Consider the following 18529-nt stretch of genomic DNA (forward strand, 5'->3'; position numbering starts at 1 on the left):
GGCTGGTAATTGTTGGCAGAGCTTTGTTTCCAAAGGTGAATGCTCTGGGCTGATCCCCTCTGGGCTGGCTCCTGGCGATGTCTCTTCTGTTGATTAATCACCAGGAGATGATAAATGAAAATATCAGCTTGAGAAATGCCTGCCCTGTGCTCCCAGCAGAGGCAGCAGTGCATGGTGAATAGTTTTCTCCCATCTCTTGTGTTTGATTCCCTCTGCAGAGCTGTGTCTCAAGTGATTCTCAGGAGCTCTGCCAGTGTTCAGCCCCACTCCTGGGTGCTGCAGAAGAGAGGGTGCTGCAGCCTGGGCAGAGGTGAGGAGTGCAGTGAGCATCCTTCCTCCCTGGAAGCTGCATCCCACCACCAGTGGCCCCAACTCCAGCACACTGTGTCTCATCCTTTTTTGCTCTGCTTTGGGTTCTCCAGAGATGGAGGGTGGGTGTGGAGGAGCTTTTGAGCCACACCAGCTGTGTCTGTGCACTTTTAATCCCACAAAAGATGCAAAATCCTTCAGGTGACTGCATGGTTAGCTATACAGCCAGCTGTCCCCTGCAAAACCTGTGCCTCATCCACAGTTAAGAGCTCATTTGGAAAAGTTTGGATGTGGATGGGATTTTATCCCATGAAATATCCTGCAATTTTGTGTCCTTTAACAGGAGAGAAGACTTATCAAACCCTTTGTTAAAAAAGAGATGTCTAGGACTGGAGCACAGAGATTTTCCAAGGCACTGGAAGACATTTCTGATGAGTGACTGAAACCAGCACATACTTGGAAAAAAGTTCTAGGTCTGAAGTGTCTAATTTTGGAGAGGGAAAGTGATTTGTCTGTGCATTCTTGATGTGCAGCCCTATTGGCATCTGCAGTGTTTTAAGTGATGTATCTCTCTGAAGGCTTCACTGCTTCTGCTGTGTGATCTGCTCCCAACAAACTCCAGAGAGTGTGTGATTTATCAGCCACTGCTTTTTAGGGTGAGGAAAAGGCTAATGCTTTATGGATCTATCAGCATTCCTGTATGGCACACAGAATACAATATCCTGCCAAAGCAGGGAGGGATGTCTGCTACCTGGCAATCCATCATTTCTCCCAGTGCCCCATGGCAAATGCACTTTTCTTTTTTCCATCAGCTCTATGCTAGTACTGTTATATAGTGAAGAGCTTCTCCCTTCTCCTCCTCCACAAATGGTTATGAAAACCTGAAAGTGCAGCTTCTGCAGGGTGCAGGATAAGATGGGAAGGGTCATTTTGGCAGGGAGAAGATGTCATTGCCTGCAGCTCCTGGTTCCAGCAGCACCTACGAGATCTCAACCAATGCAGCTGTGCCATAGACACACAACAGGAGCACAGCAGGGATGAGAAATCCAGGCCAAACACGCCCATGTAGACTGCCAGGTATGTGCCAAAAACATGCAGATCTGTCAACAGATGCTCCAGCATTTTCTTTTCTCCCTTGCCCCATGGTGATTTCCTCTGTTATAGGCATGGCTCAGCTGACCTTGTCCCCATGGAGCTCATCCATCCCATCCACAGAGTGAGTGAAATGTGTTTATAACCTGGTGAGCATCTACTGGGGAGTATGAATCCCTCTCCTACATCTCTCCTTGGTGTTTTAATTGATTCAGGGTTTTCCCAGTGGAGAACTTCATAAGAGCATTTGATAAAATCAGCTACACATGATCCTGCCTCTCATTACTCACAGGCTTGAGGCAGGTAGATGATTAAGTGAATTTTTTACGGTGTGAGCAGTTGTAACAAGGGAAATTATCATCCTGGATATGAGACAATGACTTGGCTCTTACTACATCTGCTGGCAGACAACTAACCCAGTGACTTTGCCTCTGCTCTTGGAGCAAGTCTTCTGCTTTCTCCTCCAGGACAGACCTGCATTTGCTACCCTCACATTAAAAGGACAAGCCATATGGATGTGCCTGTGCTCAGGAAAATAGCTTCAGATTTTCATGGGGCTGATGCTGCAGTCCTGATGGAAGTCAGAGAGTCTGCAATTGCCACCTTGGGAGTGCTTCTGCAGACACTGCAGGAGAAGAGCATCCTTTGGGCTTGGGCTGGAGGTGCTATAGAACATGGCAGTATTATTGGGCCATGGATGGGATGGGAGTCACCCCTTATTTCCATTTAGCTGCATCCTAGACTTTATTACCCCAAGAAAAGTCAGTAATTCTGGAGTGAAAATTGGGGGAAATGAGTTTCCATTAGGAAAAGTTTCCAGTTAAAATGTGAGTTCTTTTTCTTCTTGCTAGCAGACTTTGGGTACAACTAAGAAGAATGACTGAGAGAAAGGGCTGCCACTTGATTTTGTTGCATGTTTCTAGAAGCTTTAACTTGCTTTTGACACATCTCCTTGTTAATAAATATACTTTATTTTTCCAGGGAGTCATTGTCAAGATAATGTCAGATCCCAGTGTGAAGGCAGATCCAGTAAAGAGCAGTAATGTTGTTTTCTAATTTGTTTGAAATCCTAAAGCACTCCCTCATCTGAGCAGAGATACCTAAATGGCACCTATTTGGTACTGGGTGTAATTCTTTGCTCTAATGGCATGCTTGACAATATCTGTGTACTTACCTGGAGCAGCACAAGCCTCCTGTATTTAAATGAAATACACACAGCAGGTTTGAAGATGAACACAGGAGATGCTTGAATGCCTTTTAGACAACTGTAATTCAGGCCATAAACATAATATAGATTGCAATATTGTATATAAAGGAGTGCTTCCAATACCAGCCTTTGTGTTCTGCAATTCAGTCCAATTGATTCCTGACTTAACACAATGCTGTACCCAAAACTGTTGCATAAACATAACAAATCCATCACCAGATCAATGAAGGAGATGCAGAAGAGGTGTGGCAGCTATCTGGTGTGATGTGGCTCCCATCAGCTGCAGCCTGTGTGCTGGCATTCCGTGTAAGGCAGCAGGAGAAATGAAAATGGGTAAAGGATGGCTCCTCATCCGTATCGCCGAGCACATGCCCCCCTCGCTCTGCTGAAATCAGGCACAGCTTGCACCGTGGAGCACCTGCACCTCTGAACAAAATGAAATTTCTGGATTTCTCTCAATTCCTGCAAAGCGGGACTTTTTGCTGGCCGGTTAATGGGGATTTTGTCAGTCATGCTTACTAGGAACAATAAAGGGATAATAAATAGTGCAGTCTGTGGACAGCAACAGGCTCCGACAATCCATTAACCCACGGGACGTGTTGCACATTCCAGCTTATTAGACGCATATCCATAATATATTTTAACAATCTCTCCCTGGCAGGCATTTTCCTAGAACAAATAGACAGTTTGGACTTCCATTTTTCACCCCTGTTCAAAGTTTCAGAGTGAAAAAGAGCTGGTAGTGAGCCATTAGCAATAATTTGATCCTGCATTTGCGCTGGAAATTTTAAATAGATTTTTCTTCTGTTCTTCTGCTTGTGTTTGCTCCGTCATTGTTTTTCTGTGCATGGTGAAGGCTGGGGGCGAGCAGTGAGGAGACTGCCTGGGCAAAAACTATTTTGGCAGATTTTCATACACGACCCTTGCTGTTTTAAATAGAGCCTTTCCTCACCCCACCTTCTTGCTTCCCACTTTGTACGGCTGCTTGCTGAGCGATGAGGAGCGTGGGCCCCTTCCAGCTGAGGGTGCAATGTTGGTATTTAGGGTCTTTTACTGGTGAGGTGGAGCTGGAATGTCATTCCAGCTGGGGGACACAGGATCTGATCAGGCCTATGAAACCCTGGGGAACCTTCAGCTCAGTGAGCAAGGCGTTCCCAACAACTCCACCTGGAAACTGGTGCAGAAATGGTCTTGCTGGAGGAATACAACCTGTTCATGTCAAGCTGCCTGTTTCCAGGGTAGCTCCTCTGTGATTTGTGCTGTGCACACCCAATAATACCCCAGACCCGGGGCAGCCCTGTGCATTCTGGAGACTGGGTTATCCAATATTCATTGCTGCCCCAGGGGGGCTCAGTGATTTTTGGCATCGCTGCCCTCATGGAAGAGTTTCCAGGCGAGTCCTACCTCATCCCTCAACCTTATGGGAAGGGTCTAGTGCAGCGTGTGCAACTTTGCTCTCCCTTGCAGTCCCGGCTGGGGCTGCCGAGGGCTGAAGAGACGCTCCATTCCCTGGCGGTGCAGCACTGTGAACTCACGCAACACTGTGAACTCATGCAACACTTGCAGACGAGGGACCACGCATCCCACTCCAGGTGCACGCGTGGGGCGACACAGGGTGGGCACCGAGCGAGGGGGCACCGGGAGCGGCGCTCAGAGCGGTGTGAGCCCGCGGCCGTGCCGGTGTCGGTGTCGGTGCCGGTGCCGGTGCCGGTGCCGTGGTCGGTGCCGGTGCCGGTGCCGGGCGGGAGGGCGCGCACAGGTGCGGGGCGGGGCGGGCGGGGCGGTGCCGCGCGCGGGGCGAGTTTCCCGCGGGCGGGGGGCGGGCACCAATCAGGGCCGGGGCGGGGCGGAGCGGGGCGTGGCTCGGGCAGGGCGGGCACCAATCAGGGCCGGGGCGGGGCGGAGCGGGGCGTGGCTCGGGCAGGGCGGGCACCAATCAGGGCCGGGGCGGGGCGCGCGGGGCTGGCAGTGGCGCCCCGGGAGCGCCGCGCGAGGCGCGGGGCCGAGCTCGGCTCCGCTGCTCCCGGTGCTGGTGTGTCCTGGCACGGCACGGCACGGCACGGCACGGCTCGGCTCGGCTCGGCGGGCATGCCCGCTGGCAGCGCCTAGAGGAGCGCCCCGGTGGCCCGGGAGGATGTCGGGGAGCAGCGGAGTGCTGCTGCCGCTGCTGGCGGCCGCGCTGCTCGGTGTCCCGGGGACCGCGCAGCCGGCGGGGGAACTCGACTGCCGCCCGGTCCGTGCTGCCTTCCAGGTGCTGCAGCCCGGAGCCAAGTGGGTGCCCGAGAGCCCCGTGCCAGGTGAGACCGCTCTCCCCGTGGTGCCATCGTCTCCCCGGTGCCGTTCGGGTGCGGGGCAAAGTGGCTGCAGCGCCTGGAGCCGGGGCGGCGGACGGGGGTCGCTGCGGACCGGGTGCGGGGCTCTCCCGCGGGGAGCTGCTCGGTACCGGTGGCCCCCGGGCTCGGCGCCTCGGCTGTGGGGATAATTCGGAGCCTGTGATTACGTCGCAGTAACGGGAACCCGCTGGAGAGCGGGTTTTTATTGCGCTCGGTTTGTTCGGGAGGATTTCACCCCGCATGGCCGAGGTGAGTTCGAGCTGTCGGAGGGACCGGCGCCGCTGCCGGGGTCCGGTGCGGGGTCCCCGGGAGCTCACGGTGTCCCCGCCGGCGAGCGGAGGCTCCGCGCCCCCGTCACGTCCCTGCGGGTCCCGGGTCCGCCAGAGCCGCTTTCCTCAGCGCAAGGTTTGCCGGGGTCCGAGGCAACCCCGCTCTGTGGGGCTGCTCCGAGAGCATCCAAAACCTCATCCCAGCCAGGCTCCGAGGCAACCCCGCTCTGTGGGGCAGCTCCAAGAGCATCCAAACCCTCATCCCAGCCCGAGCCCGCGCAGCTCCCGGGGTTGGGGCTGGAAGGGGCAGCGCGGCATCCCCCGGGCAGTGCGGGTGTCGTGCGGGGCTCTGTGACAGGGCTGGGAGAGGTGTTACTCTGCTCTGCAGTTCCCATTACAGGTGGTGCCGCCAAACCTCACCACCTACGCCCTGCAAGGCTGCTTTTTGTATATATGCCTCGCTCCTATTTAAAAATGTGAAATACTTGAATCTCTTGCCTTTTAAAGGTTCTTTTGCAGCTTTTTGGGAGCTAGGGAATGCCGGCTGCTCCCGGTGGGTGGCTGTGCGCTGGAGTGTGTGTACACAGCCGGCTCAGTTTTGATGGCTGCGTTACGGAGCTGCCGGGAGAGCTCGGTGCTCTTGTGTTGGGTTCAATACGCAGCGGAGAACGCCTGCCCTGAAAAGCTTGTGATCAAAGTAAGAAAAGGAAGAGATAAGAGGCAAACGTGACAGGCAGGGGAGGTGCAATGAGATCATCGCCAGCGGTGGCTGCTTTTAATAACGATGTGTTGAGTTACGTTTCTTGCATTTGGTGTCGCTCAGGCCAGAAACACAAGAGTTCTTCAGCAGAGATCGGCTGCAGCACAGCAGAGGGAGGGGGAAATGGGGTGCCCAGAGCTGGGGCTGCAAGGTGCTGTGGCTGCTGGTGCAAATCCCAAGTCCTTTGGTCTGTAGGACTGTAGCAATGCCTCAGTTTATCAGGAGCTGTGAGAGGTATGAGGAGAGTTTAGATATGAGTTCTGGTGAGAGTGTACCTTTCCTATCCCTACCTGTCCTTATGTTCTCTTCCCATATAAATTTTGACACTTAATGCTCCTTTCAGACTAGCTGCAGGAACAGCACCTCTTCTCTCTCTGTCCCACTGGGGCTTGGTCTCCTGGTTCCTTAAGGAAGTGGCACTGGAAATACTTTCCAGTGAAGTGTTTGCATGAAGAGTTGCAGGGAAGGGAAAGAACTGCTCTTATCACCACTGAATCGACAAATTCTGTTTGTCAGAAGGAAGGGAAGATGTTTCTTTGCAAGTCAGTGAGATTCTTGCTTTCATTCCTAAGTAGCTTTGCTGAGCATGTTTTACACACTCTGGAGAGGTGCTGGAGGCAGGTTCCTGGAGAATGACTCCCATTGTATGGAGGGGCTGCTGGGGCTGCCCTGCTGCAGTGTGATCGATCCCTGCCCAGAAATCAGCAGCATCCTCTAGCCTGGCTGTGATTGCAGTGGGTGTTTTTGCCCTGGTGTTGTCCCTTCCCTGCAGGGTTCAGCTTGCTGGGGTTCCTCAGTTAGGTTCTCACTGCCCTGTGAGCCCCAGCTGCATCCCTGACAGTCAGCAGGAGTGAGGAGCCCTGTGCCTCTCTGCAGAGCCTGTGGGCAGCTGGATCAATATCTCCTAACAGGGCTGGTGTTTCAAGTGAATGCTTCCAGCTTGTTACGATGATAAAGTTCCCACATATCAAATCGAAAGTGGATTTTACATTTGCCTAAGTACATAAACTTGATCATAATTAAAGCAATGACTGCTTGCTTATACCTTGGATCTGGCCCATCTTGCATGAGTCTGTGTGGTAATTACACTTCAGAGCACTTGCTTCTCCTCGTAGCTGCTGCATAAATCTCTGTAATAGGGGAACATCACTCAAGGACTATTTTCCAGGCATCTGTTTATCGCTTTTCTTCCTTTTGTACATCTGTCAATTAAAAAAAGTTTTGGAGTTCCCAGCCATAAATCACCATGGAATCAATTCTGAGAACCTTTTGCTATGGATCATACTGCCCTGGAGAAACTGAAGCTAAACAACTTATTTAAAATGTGGATTTTTTATTTTTTTTTTGCACAAACAGAAAACAAATGTTTCTGGGAGCCCCATTTTGCATTATAAGCAGTTGTTGCTGAAGGAGTAAGTAGTGGAAACGCTGGTGATTGCAGCACACCCAGGAGAAATGTCCCACAGCTCAGTTTTGCTGCATCAGTGGTGCGTGGGCTGGAGGGACAGTGGCACAGCAGGCTCTGTAGGAGAGCTCTGAAGGAGACAGAGACCACACTTCTAATTAAAAAACAAACCTAAAAAAGGCAATTCTGTTAAATGTGAGGGAAGTGTCATGCTGCTTCATGAGCAGTATTGATGGCCTGGGAGTTTCTCCAGCTGCAGGGTGCACCAGGCAGTGGGAGGCTTGGTCTGCTCTGGTCCTGCAGGCTGGGGACCAGGTTTGTGTCACTCTGGAGCACGACTGGAGGTGGGGAATTGTCAGCTGTGGCTGCCTGCTCCCAGGGGTGGGAGGTTGTAATTCATGGCAACATCTCCACTGGAGCTGGATCAGAGACCTTGTGCTGGGGAGGAGTGAAGGCAGGGTGGTGGGAGATTGGTTTTGCTGAAGAAGAGACTGAATGCCAGCTCCTGAGCCAGCCTGTGGTTCTGTGCTGGGGTAGCTTCATGTTCAGTAATAACTAAATAACCAAATGCTCTTTTTCTATGCTGCCTGTCTTGGTTTTCTTCCTCCATTTGTCTTTTCTTTGCATAATTTCTCCTATCTATGAACAACAGCTTGGATTTCCATTTCTGCTGGTCTGTTTTTCTCTCCTCTTTGCCATTTGGGTTTCTCTGCGTTGGTGGTGATGAGCTGGTGCCTGTGGATAGAGGGGAAGGGGTGAGCTGGTGCCTTGGCAGGATGGGGACAGGGGATGGATCTCTCTGCTCTGAGACAATGGAAAACTGAGGAATATTTATCTGGACAGAAATATCTGCTGGCAGGTCTGTTTTCCTTCTCCTACAGCAAAGTGTTATTTCCAGCTTTTTGTTCATTTCCTTTGATGGAAGTGAATATGGATTCACCTTAAGAAAATAGGAGATTAACCTTTTGGAGCTGAGGTGTAATGCTTTACAAGTGGCTGGCTGAGCATGTCAAGCTTTCTTCCTTTTTTTTGGCAGCTGGTGTGTGCCAGTGTACATTTTAAAAACTAAAAATCCCAACTCTTCCTGCTGGTCTCGATGTGCCTTTGCTCATGAACTGGTTCCTTTTGTACTCTTGCTCTTTTATTCTGTTTTTCCTGAGTGGGACTAATGATGCTCCTCCCTGTGCAGCCTTCCCATTTAGCTTAGCACGGTGGTTTAAAAGCTTAGTTTACTAGATAATTGAGTTTTCTGTTCTTAATTATTTCAGGCCTGCAAGTTGCTCTCTTGATAGTTAAGAGAGCAGGAGCAGAACCCTAAAATTTAGTAACCTCCCCAGGCAGTGGTTTTATAGTGAGATCATTAATTTTATTTTTTTTTTCTCCCAGGGGTTAACTTTAACAACATCCTGAACAGTGTTCTTCCCAGTCTTTGGAATGGCTGTGGGAGGTGTGCATGTGACTAACAAATCTGTGTGGGGAGTGGGTGCCCAAAGTTAACTCCATTGATGACAGTGTTGGTACATTTGTACATTTGTTAGGAGGAAACTTCTACTCTGTAGAACCTATTTTTTTTGCTGTAATGTCTTCTTTTAAAAGATGTGTTTTTATAGGGTGTTAGATTTGCATGAGAATCATCTGGCCAACATTGTAAGACCAGGGGAGGAATCCAGTCTGATGGCCTTGTGAAACACAAGATAGAATAGAAAATAGAGGATAATTAAGCAGTAATAAATATCCCATGAAGTACCATACTGTTCCAACTTAAATCACCTATTGAATGAGGTTGGCTTATAATTTATATCTCTTTAATTAGATTTATAAAGATCAGCATTCAGTCTGTGTTCTGGGTTCTGAACAGTTGCATTTCCTTTTCCTCCCCCTAAATGCTGAGCATTAAAAGGCGCCGACAGATGTACAACCCCTAATCACGTAATTTAAAAGGTTCTTAATAAAAAGTATTGAAAAAGCTGGGGGAAAATCCACTATATTTAAATGTTGAGTCACTGCTTTTATCTATTTAAAGCAGGATGCTGGTTGTCAAACAATTGGAGGAGGAAAATTGAAGCCAAAACAGCATATTTCTTGTGGGTAATATTACCAAACTGGTGAGTTTGGAGGGTGGGAGGAACTCCTCTGACACTTCAGGCTGCAGATGGAGAAGGTGCCACTGCATGGGGGTAGCAGAGCCCCCTCACATGGGGAGGAGGCTGCAGGAATGTAGCATTAAGCAGAGACAGGTTCTTATTTTGGCAATGCCTGGGGTAAATTTGGGGGGAATGTTAATCTGATTTAAGCTGCCATTGGATCTGGGTAGGAAGGCGTGTGTGCACAGCTTGTCTGCCTGTATCTGATGACAGGGTTGGAGCTATCCTGGGATGCTTAAAATCAAAGGAAAATCCTTCAGCCTTGTGAAGGAGTCCACAGCTCCCCAGAGATGATCTTGAAGGTTTTTATTTTTGACATTTAATCCACTGAAATTATTTTCACTTCTACTGTACTAACCACCTATCTGCAGGAATAATTGTACATCAAAGTCAAATGTAATGGTTTAAATTCACTGTTAGTAAAAATTCCCTGTTGGGAGGAGGAAGAGGCAGGGTGCTGCTGAAATTACTGCAGCTTCAGAGTTTATTTCTGTCAGCTGGGAGCATAGGGGAAATTGCTGGAGCATTTACACTGCTGCTCCCCAAGATGGCATAAATGGCACAGCTCTGATGGTGCCTGGTGTTCCTGCACCCATGGAAGGGGCTGCAGCCTGTGCCTCTCATCCATGGGAGCTGGGGGTCAGGGGGTCAGGCTGCTGTGCTTGGCATCTCATCATCTCACTAATCTTGCAAAGATTGGTATGTGAGCATCCAAATGCAATTTAATTTGAGGGACGCTTTCTTTCTGAAAATGAGTTTGTAGTGATTTATAGCGAAAGCAGAAGGTTGTTTGCAAGGGCTGAGACTGGCATTACAAGGTGTAATGACTTGAAACTTTAAGAAGAAGGGGTTGTGTAGGTTGAGAGATAAAAACAGTCTTAACAGTAAAGGGCCATTAGGCAGCGGAATGGGCTTTGCTATCTCACGAGCCGGAGTATGGCTGGAGGTGTTTGTGTTAGATAAATTCTGAGAGGGGGTGGATTGGGAGGCAGAGGTAGGATTTGATGACTCACAGGACCTTTTCCCGTGCCTTTTTTTGGAGTCAGAAACGTGTGGCACCCCACTCCATTTATTGCTGGTGTCTGGTCCGTGGGCTTGCTGAGTGTTCCCTGTTGGTGTCCTGCAGGCTTTGCTCAGCCCTTGGGGATGCTGCAGCTGGAGTGCAGAGGAGGCTCCTTCAGCTATGGCATGAATAAACCCCAAATGCAGTTGCAGGTCAAAAGCTTTGTTTCATCTCTGCTGTCTGGACTCAGCAGGGTGGGTTGGTGGCACTGAAACCTCCCTGGGCAGCCTGGAGATGGGAGTGTTGGAGCCAGCTCACCATCTGGGAAAGCCACACACAGAAAAGAGCTGCCAGATGGGAGCCAGGCCCCCACTGCCCATCCCTCTGGAGCAGCACTGTGCCAAAAACTTGTCCCTGGTACCTTCCAAGAGCCTGCCCTGCCTGTGTTGTCCTCTTGTGTTTACTGTGATGTTTCTTACCCTGGTTCTTGGCTGTCTCTGCAGAACATTTTAAGCTGAGTTAATTCCCAGGCTTTTTCCTCCTCCTCTGTGATTGCTCTGCTACAGCATGTGTCTGTCTTTTTACTGCACAAAAATAAAGATCCATTTAAGGGGAGAAGTTGGCTTAATTGCTAAAAAGAAGGATGGGATGTGAGTAGATGACCTTGCTGTTTCCTCTCCTTGGCTTTAACTTGCAGAGACCTCTTAATTGCCAACTCTCAGATTTTCTATATTGGTATTTCCATTAATCATGGAACGATTTTTATTTTATAATTTGAAATGTGTCCTAATATAATAAATGTAGGAGGAAATAAGCTTTGTATTAAAAAATAAATTTATGGACATGTTGTAGTGTTAAAGAGACCATGCTAAGCCTTTTTGTGGTGTAAATTGAGTTGGGTTTGACTTTAAAAAACCTCTTTAACTTGCTGTTATATAACTGCTTCTCTCATTAACGCAGTATCTTGCTGTTACCTGGTTTTATGGTCCCTTTTATTTTTTCAATGCATGAAATACCTGTCGCTGTGCTCCTCTGGAGTGGCTGAGTTCAGGAATCACTGAGGTTGAGCTTTGGACATTGGGGGTGCTGGCTGTGTGTCAGAGGGCTGGAGGAAGGGATGTGTTGGGCATCCCCCTTCTCCAAGGGGAAACTGAGGCAGCAGGGAGTGTGGACCCCTCTCTCCCGCTTTGAATGAGATTTTTTTTTTTTTTTTTGCAGCACTGGTTAAATCTCCTGTCCCCACATGCAGTGTGTGTTGTAGATGAAGTGTTTCATGTTCCTTTTCCCGTGCTGTGCCAGGGGCAGGGGTGGGGATGGAGGGAGGAGGATTTCTGCTGCTCCTGAGCCCTGACAGCTGGTTTTCCCTTGGCACTGTGCACGACTCTTCTTCAGGAGGCACACGATTGAACTGACATTAATATTAATCCTGTTCTTCTAGACTACACTTGCAAAAGTGGCTTTTGACACTTTGTAGTAATTAGGGAGAGGGTGGATGTGGTAGAAGACTCTTGTGAAGGAGAGAAGACAGGAACCTGAAAGGATGCATAATCCTTCCAGAGCAAAGATATAAATTACCAAAGTAGCTTTTATTGAGGGAAAAACCCTCTATAACAAGCAGGAAGGCAGAGTGAGGGCTGAGAGGGGTGAGGAGCCTTTACTCTGTCAGGGCTTGGGTCACTGGCCTGGGGAATGCTTCCTAATCCCAGTTCTTGGCACAGCTGAGCCCAGCTGGGACCTGCTTTTGCTTTGGGCACGATGCAGACAATGAAATGTGGGGTGCTGGCTGTTCTTTGCCCATGGATAGACATTTTTAATGGAGCTGGGTTTTGCTATTTGAGGTTTTAAGAGCAGCATCAGATTAAATGTGTTTTGCATGAGGAGAGCTATTTGCTTTGATAAGAGCTTATTGCTCTCCTGGCATGTTTGGGGCCTCAGTTTGCTCTTTAAAGTTGATGGAAGATGAGACCTTTTTTAGCTGCTACTTCCAGCAAAGTAGCTTTTCTCTGAAAAAGAAACTTCTTGTTTCATCTTCTCTTGTCTGAGCCTAGAAAGATTTCTATTTTCTTCCCCAGATTTTATTTATTTTTAGCTGACAACACTTCTTAAAGTTCTCTACTTTCTCCATGAATAAATGCTTTGGGAATGTCAAAAAAAGAAGTTTAGCATCACTGAGCAATGCTGGAGATGACAGAGCAAGTGGTGTCCCTCTGGCCTTTGTCCCCTGGCTTTTGTCCCGTCCTGGTGGATGAGTCAAGGTGCTGCTGAAGAGGCTCTTGCCTTGTGCAGTGCTCAGAGCATCCCTGAGGATCTGAACTTCCCTCTATGAGTGAAGATGAACCTTGTGCTTTGCCTGTTGGAGGAAGGATGGGATGGGCACATTGGTTGTACAATTTAAAAGTCAGCTAAAAGGCCAAGTAAATCATAGTTGTGTCCTTCTGCCATTACTGTTGTTGCTGGGGGTACAGAAGGGTAGAGATTGCAGGCAAATAACACTGTCACATTCCAAATTACTTCTAAGTCTTTATACAAATCACAAGTGTCTCCTCCTAGGTGTACCACATACATTGCTCTGTTCACCCTAAATCCACAGCTTCAAATGCTGTCTCAGTTTTCCACCTCCCACTCTATCCTTTCTGCCTGCCTGTGCCTCCTCACTGCTGTGGGCAGCCAGGGCACAGCAGAGTGATGCTCAGGATGCTCTGCCCAGCACTGGCACATCAGTGCATGGAGTGAGCTGGGCTGCAGACAAGCCCAGCTCCCAGCTCAGCAATCTGGGCTCTGCCTTATCCATCCTTTCCTTTGGCCAAGCTGCTTGCTCAGTACCAATTCCAGAAAGGTCATCAATTTGTAATTGCGACCACACTGATGCTTGGAGTTGGTTTCCTCTCCTCATTCCACCTCCTAATGTGAATTTCTTTTTCCTGTGCCTCTGCAGGGACTGACCTGCAGGTGTGCATCCCAAAGGGCTCCACGTGCTGCTCCAGGAGGATGGAGGAGAAGTACCAGGGGAGTGCCCGGCTGAGCATGGAGCAGCTGCTGCAGGCTGCCAGCGTGGAGCTGAAATTCCTCGTCATCCAGAATGCTGCTGCCTTCCAAGGTCAGTGCTGGGCTGCTCCAGCACCTGCATTTCTGCTCCTCTTCCTCAGCACTGGGCCATTGGAAGTGGCTGGGAGCTTTCTGATCACTTGTTCTCCTGTGTTTGTGGGTGTTATGTGTGCATGTTTGAGTAGTAGAGTACCTGGTTTGCTACCATGGTTATGCTGCAGGGCTTGTTCTAAATATTCCTGCAGCTGTAAGAATGAATGGGAATTTACAGGCTAAATTTACTGAGGTGCAAGTTTAAAAAAAATAAAATAAACCATCTCTCTTAAGAATTAAAATCTCTGTGCCAGTGTTGTCTTGTCTGACTCTGTCAGTCCCAAAATACAGGTTGTAGTGAGGTTATCTGGTGGTTACCTGTCTGGTTTGAAGGGCAGGTGTCTGCCAATAAAGGCAGAAGCTTCTCTTTGAAATGGAGAATGTAAACCCCCTCCCTTCAAATCAGTATAATTTTGAAATTAAGAGACTCTCAGGCAAAGATATGGGAATTAGGAATAATTAATAATTAGTTCTTTACTAGGAAAATTAAAACAGAAATACAGTATTACAAAGAACAATCCCAAAACACTGACAGAGTCAGAATCCAAGCTGACACCTGTCAGTCAGTCAGGGTGTTGGCAGCAGTCCCATTCAATGGTGGCTGCATCCTCCTGCAGTGGCAGATGTGGTTCAGCTGGAGCAGTGCTCCTGGAGAAGGTGCAGTTTTCCTCTGAAGGTCCAGGGATGATGTGGAAAGGTCTGGCTTTCCTCTGGAATCCAGTGGAAAGAAGGTAACTTGGTTCCTCCCCTGGCTGGAGCATCTCCCAGTGGGATGAGATAATTTTATCAGTCATGCAGTGGGATTGAATGGGCCAGCAGCAGATGATATCTTCCTGGAGAGAGGATGGGCTGTGGAAAGATAAAGATGATTGCCCCAGCTGGTTTTAAGATGGCCCATTAGCAGATAATATGTGTCAGGAGATCAGAGTCATTGCCCCACCCAGTTTTTAACAATGGCCCATTAACAGGAGATATCTCCCACAGGGATAAGAATCGCTGCCACACCCAGTTTTTAACAATGGCCCATTAATAGGTGATACCTCCTGGATGAAGGATGGGTCATGGGAAAGATAAAGATGATTGTCCCAGCTGGTTTAAAGATGGCCCATTAGCAGATAATATGTGCCAGGAGATCAGGGTCACTGCCCCACCCTGCTGCAACAGGTGGGGAGAGAATACACATTGCTGGGCACATCTTGCATTGCAACCCAAGGCATCACCTCCGTGCAATGCTTGGTAAAATCTGCCCCAGCTGTGTTGATGTTTTCCACTGCACAGCAAAGTTCGTTATTCTGTGGGAAAGGTGCCAGAGGCTGCTGGTTCCCAAATGTGGTCCCTGGTGCCCCACGGGGTATTGGAGTGCTTGGTGACTTGATGCCCTGCTGTCTGGGGCAGCTCTTTCTAATGATAAAATGATGGTTTTGTTTGTTTGTTTTTTATTTGCAAAAGGGAGCTTTGAATATTTTTGTAGTGTGGTTACACACTAGTTTGTGCCACTTAAATCTGCAATCATTTCTTTAGGGCCTTATGGTTAATGTGCAGTGAAATGATTGCTTATTTGTTGAGTACTGTCCTATTGAGGTTCCATCACTCTGTATTAATGGTGTTTTTGCTTGTATTTAAAAAAGAAGTCATGGGCAGCCAAGCGTTTTTTCCTTCATTATGATATTTTTGCAGAATAATCGATTTATTTCTGTTTATGCCTCACTAATAGCAAGACCAAGATCTGCTGAAGCCTGTGAGATCAGGGCAGAGCTCTGTTCTGGGCCACAAGTGACTGATGGAGTCTAATATGTTGTTTTTCTCAATCTAAGATCAGATAAATTGCTGAGGAGATAACAGCACATTATTTCCCCCCAGTAATTCTTAATGCAGTTACCATTCAGTTCCAATTCTAATAACCAGAATGGGGTGAAACTAATGAAGGATTGGTTTCCTAGGCACTGGAAATGTGGACCAGCTTCAGAAATGGTGAATAACCTGGGTGAAATACAAAGTGTTTGCCTCCCTGCTTCCCATTTAACAGAACCTCAACATTAGTTTTTATTGTGTTTGGGAATGACACCCTGTGGAACTGCAGGTTGTGCACAGCAGTTGGGTGCTCTGGCTCTGAACTTTCTGCCACTTCTGGAGAGAGTTGAATCCTTTGCTTTGATTTTATTATTTCCCCCTGCCCTCCCCAACATTTTAAAAACTGTTATTTCCACCCCAGCCCAGAGACCTGTGCAGGGGTTTTGAAGCTGAAGTTATTCTGAGAATCCCTGGGATGTGGAATTGCCATTCTTGGTGGTGGGGAAGAAAAGCATTTAATTGAGCAGTTTCTGACAACTTCTGCTTATAAAAAAGCTCTAAAGTGACTAAAAATCGTTTGCAGTCCCATTGCAGAGGAGGAATTTCTAGCTGGAACCATTGAGGAGCTCTCTTTAATTATCTTGTATAAAGTGCTTTAAACTTGGAAATATGATTCATTAGACTTTGAACACCATTTACTTTTGCTGTCTTTAAAATTAGTCTAAAAGTTTTTGTAGAAGAACACTTTTTAGAATAGGTTGATCTTTTGATTGCTGCTTGCTGAAGAGGGTTTTGATGGCTGGAGCATCTCCTGCAGGTGCTGGGGGCAGATTCCCCATGGCTTTGGGAGCTGGGAGTGCAGGGGTGGGATAACTGGGAGCAGTGCCAGCTCTGAGATGTGCTCTGGCAGGGGAGAGAACTCCCAACATGCTTGAGACCCCCAGTCTGGGGACCAGTGCAGGGGATGGATAATTGCACCTCTCTCCAGAGAGGGGAAATGTGTTGGTATGGAAACACAGCTCAACCACTCATACTAAAAACACAAATGTGAAATCCTTCACAGTTCATTTTAATATTTTTACCCTGACATCTAAAGGGACTGCTAGTCTGACAGGCAGAATCTCACCCAGATGTTATTATTTTGCACCAAATTTAATTTCTTCCTGCTGAAGCTCGAGCAGCATCTCTGCTGATAAAGATCAAGGGAAATTGTGTGGCATTTACAAGAAATCTCATCCAGGCCTATCTGTTACAATGTTCACTTAGCAAAGTTTATTAGATTATTAGTTTTACACCCTTGGGCTTTTTCTTTATTGCAGTTAAGAAGGAAAAATCCCAACAAAAAAAATCTTCACTAAATTTAAATGCTACAATTAGCTCCTGGTCTTATCTTGCAGGCATTTTTTAAAATTATGAAGATGATTTAAGTAGTGATTTAATCTTTTGGAAACTTGCTGCGTTTGACAGTGTTAAAATGGATTGTGGCTGCCTCGACTGCAGTTAAATCTTACTCCAGGATTTTTTTTGTAGGTAATTTTCTCACTTTCTCTTGGTGTAGCCATGCTGGTACCTGCCTGTGTAGGCACCTCCTGGTTGGGTTCTCAGCTCTGAAGATGAACCCCAGCAGCTCAGAACTGCTCATGTGTCTTTTGACATGTGACATTTAGTATTGCTAAATGTGCTCATCCAAACTAACCAGTAGTTAGTCAGTTTTCACCTGCTGGAGAATACAGTGAGAACCTTGCCTATGGTTTGCTTTCTCCCCTCTTTTCCTCCTGATATTAAATCTTTGGTTTGTTCAATGAGGGAATTTCTGGCCCTGCCACCAACTAGTATTTTCCTATTGAAACAATGACAATAAAAACATCCCTCAGTGAATTCTGCTGATTTCTTAAATATTAAATCTGAATAGCTCAACTTTGTGGAAGGTAAACTTGAGGAGGAAAATACCAATGTAGTTCTCTTTTATTTTCCCTTCCCCTCACTAAAGAACTGTATTGCCTGGGGATGGCTTGTGTGCATGTTTATTTGATTCCTCCTGCTTCCCAAGCTTGGGAATTTGCTTTTGAATGGTCACTTAATTTCTTGCCCTGCATATTGGCCACGTTGCTCTGTGGATAGCAGAAAATGAAAGCTTTACAACTGCTCACTTGCAGCTTTTGTGGTACATTCCTACCAGCTCTCTGTTCAAGGGAAAAGGTACCTAAAAAAGTAGAAAGATGATGACACAATTAATCACAGAAGGACCTCTGAGAGAAGGAGAGCATCTGCACCCATCCTTTGTGTCAGATTTCCTGGAAATCTCCCCCCTCCATCCAGTGAGAGGAGCAGGAACAGGAGAGCTGACTGTCAGGGGCTGCTCCTGCACTGTGAGCTCCTGGGGAGAGCAGCTTTCAGTGTTTTAAGTGATTGCTCAAATAAGAGAACAGCAGGGTCTCGTGCTGCCTCTCTGCAGCCTCCTCTGGATGCCAGCCCCATCCTGGGATTTGGGATTTTCCACGTGCTGCAAACAGGGAGCAGCTGGATTGTGTCAGTGGCTGTGCTCTGTGATCCCCCAGCAGTGCCATAAATTGTGAGATACAAAATGTGGCTTTTTCTGACCCTCAGTCGAGCTGCCCCAATGCTTGTGTGGGTGCAGGATTGCTCCCACCCACTTCCCAAATAGGAAATAGAAAATTCCACCAATTTGGGAATGGAGGGTGGGAAGATTAGGAGTGCATTATCCCAAACTGGAAAATGTTCTGGGATGCTGCAGATGAGGCAGGAGGGGTAAATGAAGACCTGGTCTGTTCCCTCAAAGGCATCTTGCCTTCTGCAGATGACAAATAACAAAAGCTGGATTGTAGCAGGGGCTGCAGAGATTTGAGGGGTTTTGGGATGTGTATTTGACTGTGTTTTCTAGGAAGACCACAGTCAACAGCAACAAACCTGCCTGCACATGTTTATTTTCTCATTCATGGGAGAATCCTGTTCCTTTTCTGCTCTGGGAAGGGCCCTTGGTGGTTCTGGCAGAGCAGGTGCTGTGGGGAGGATGTCAATTCATCTCCCCTGTGAGCTGTGGTAGGATAAAGGCAGAGC

General features: G+C 47.9%; 1 protein-coding gene across 1 annotated transcript in view; it reads left to right on the plus strand.

The window, feature by feature from the left end:
* The first annotated feature begins 4545 nt into the window (after positions 1–4545).
* Positions 4546–18529, plus strand: part of GPC3 (glypican 3) — a 154425-nt gene continuing 140441 nt past the window's right edge. The window contains exons 1-2 of the mRNA XM_079318905.1: positions 4546–4905; positions 13458–13619. Coding sequence (XP_079175031.1) covers positions 4743–4905; positions 13458–13619 — 325 coding nt within the window. The 5' untranslated portion in view covers positions 4546–4742. The remainder of the gene's footprint in view (positions 4906–13457; positions 13620–18529) is intronic.

The sequence above is a fragment of the Erithacus rubecula genome (genome assembly GCF_903797595.1).
Source record: "Erithacus rubecula genome assembly, chromosome: 15".
In the NCBI taxonomy this organism is placed as follows: domain Eukaryota; kingdom Metazoa; phylum Chordata; class Aves; order Passeriformes; family Muscicapidae; genus Erithacus; species Erithacus rubecula.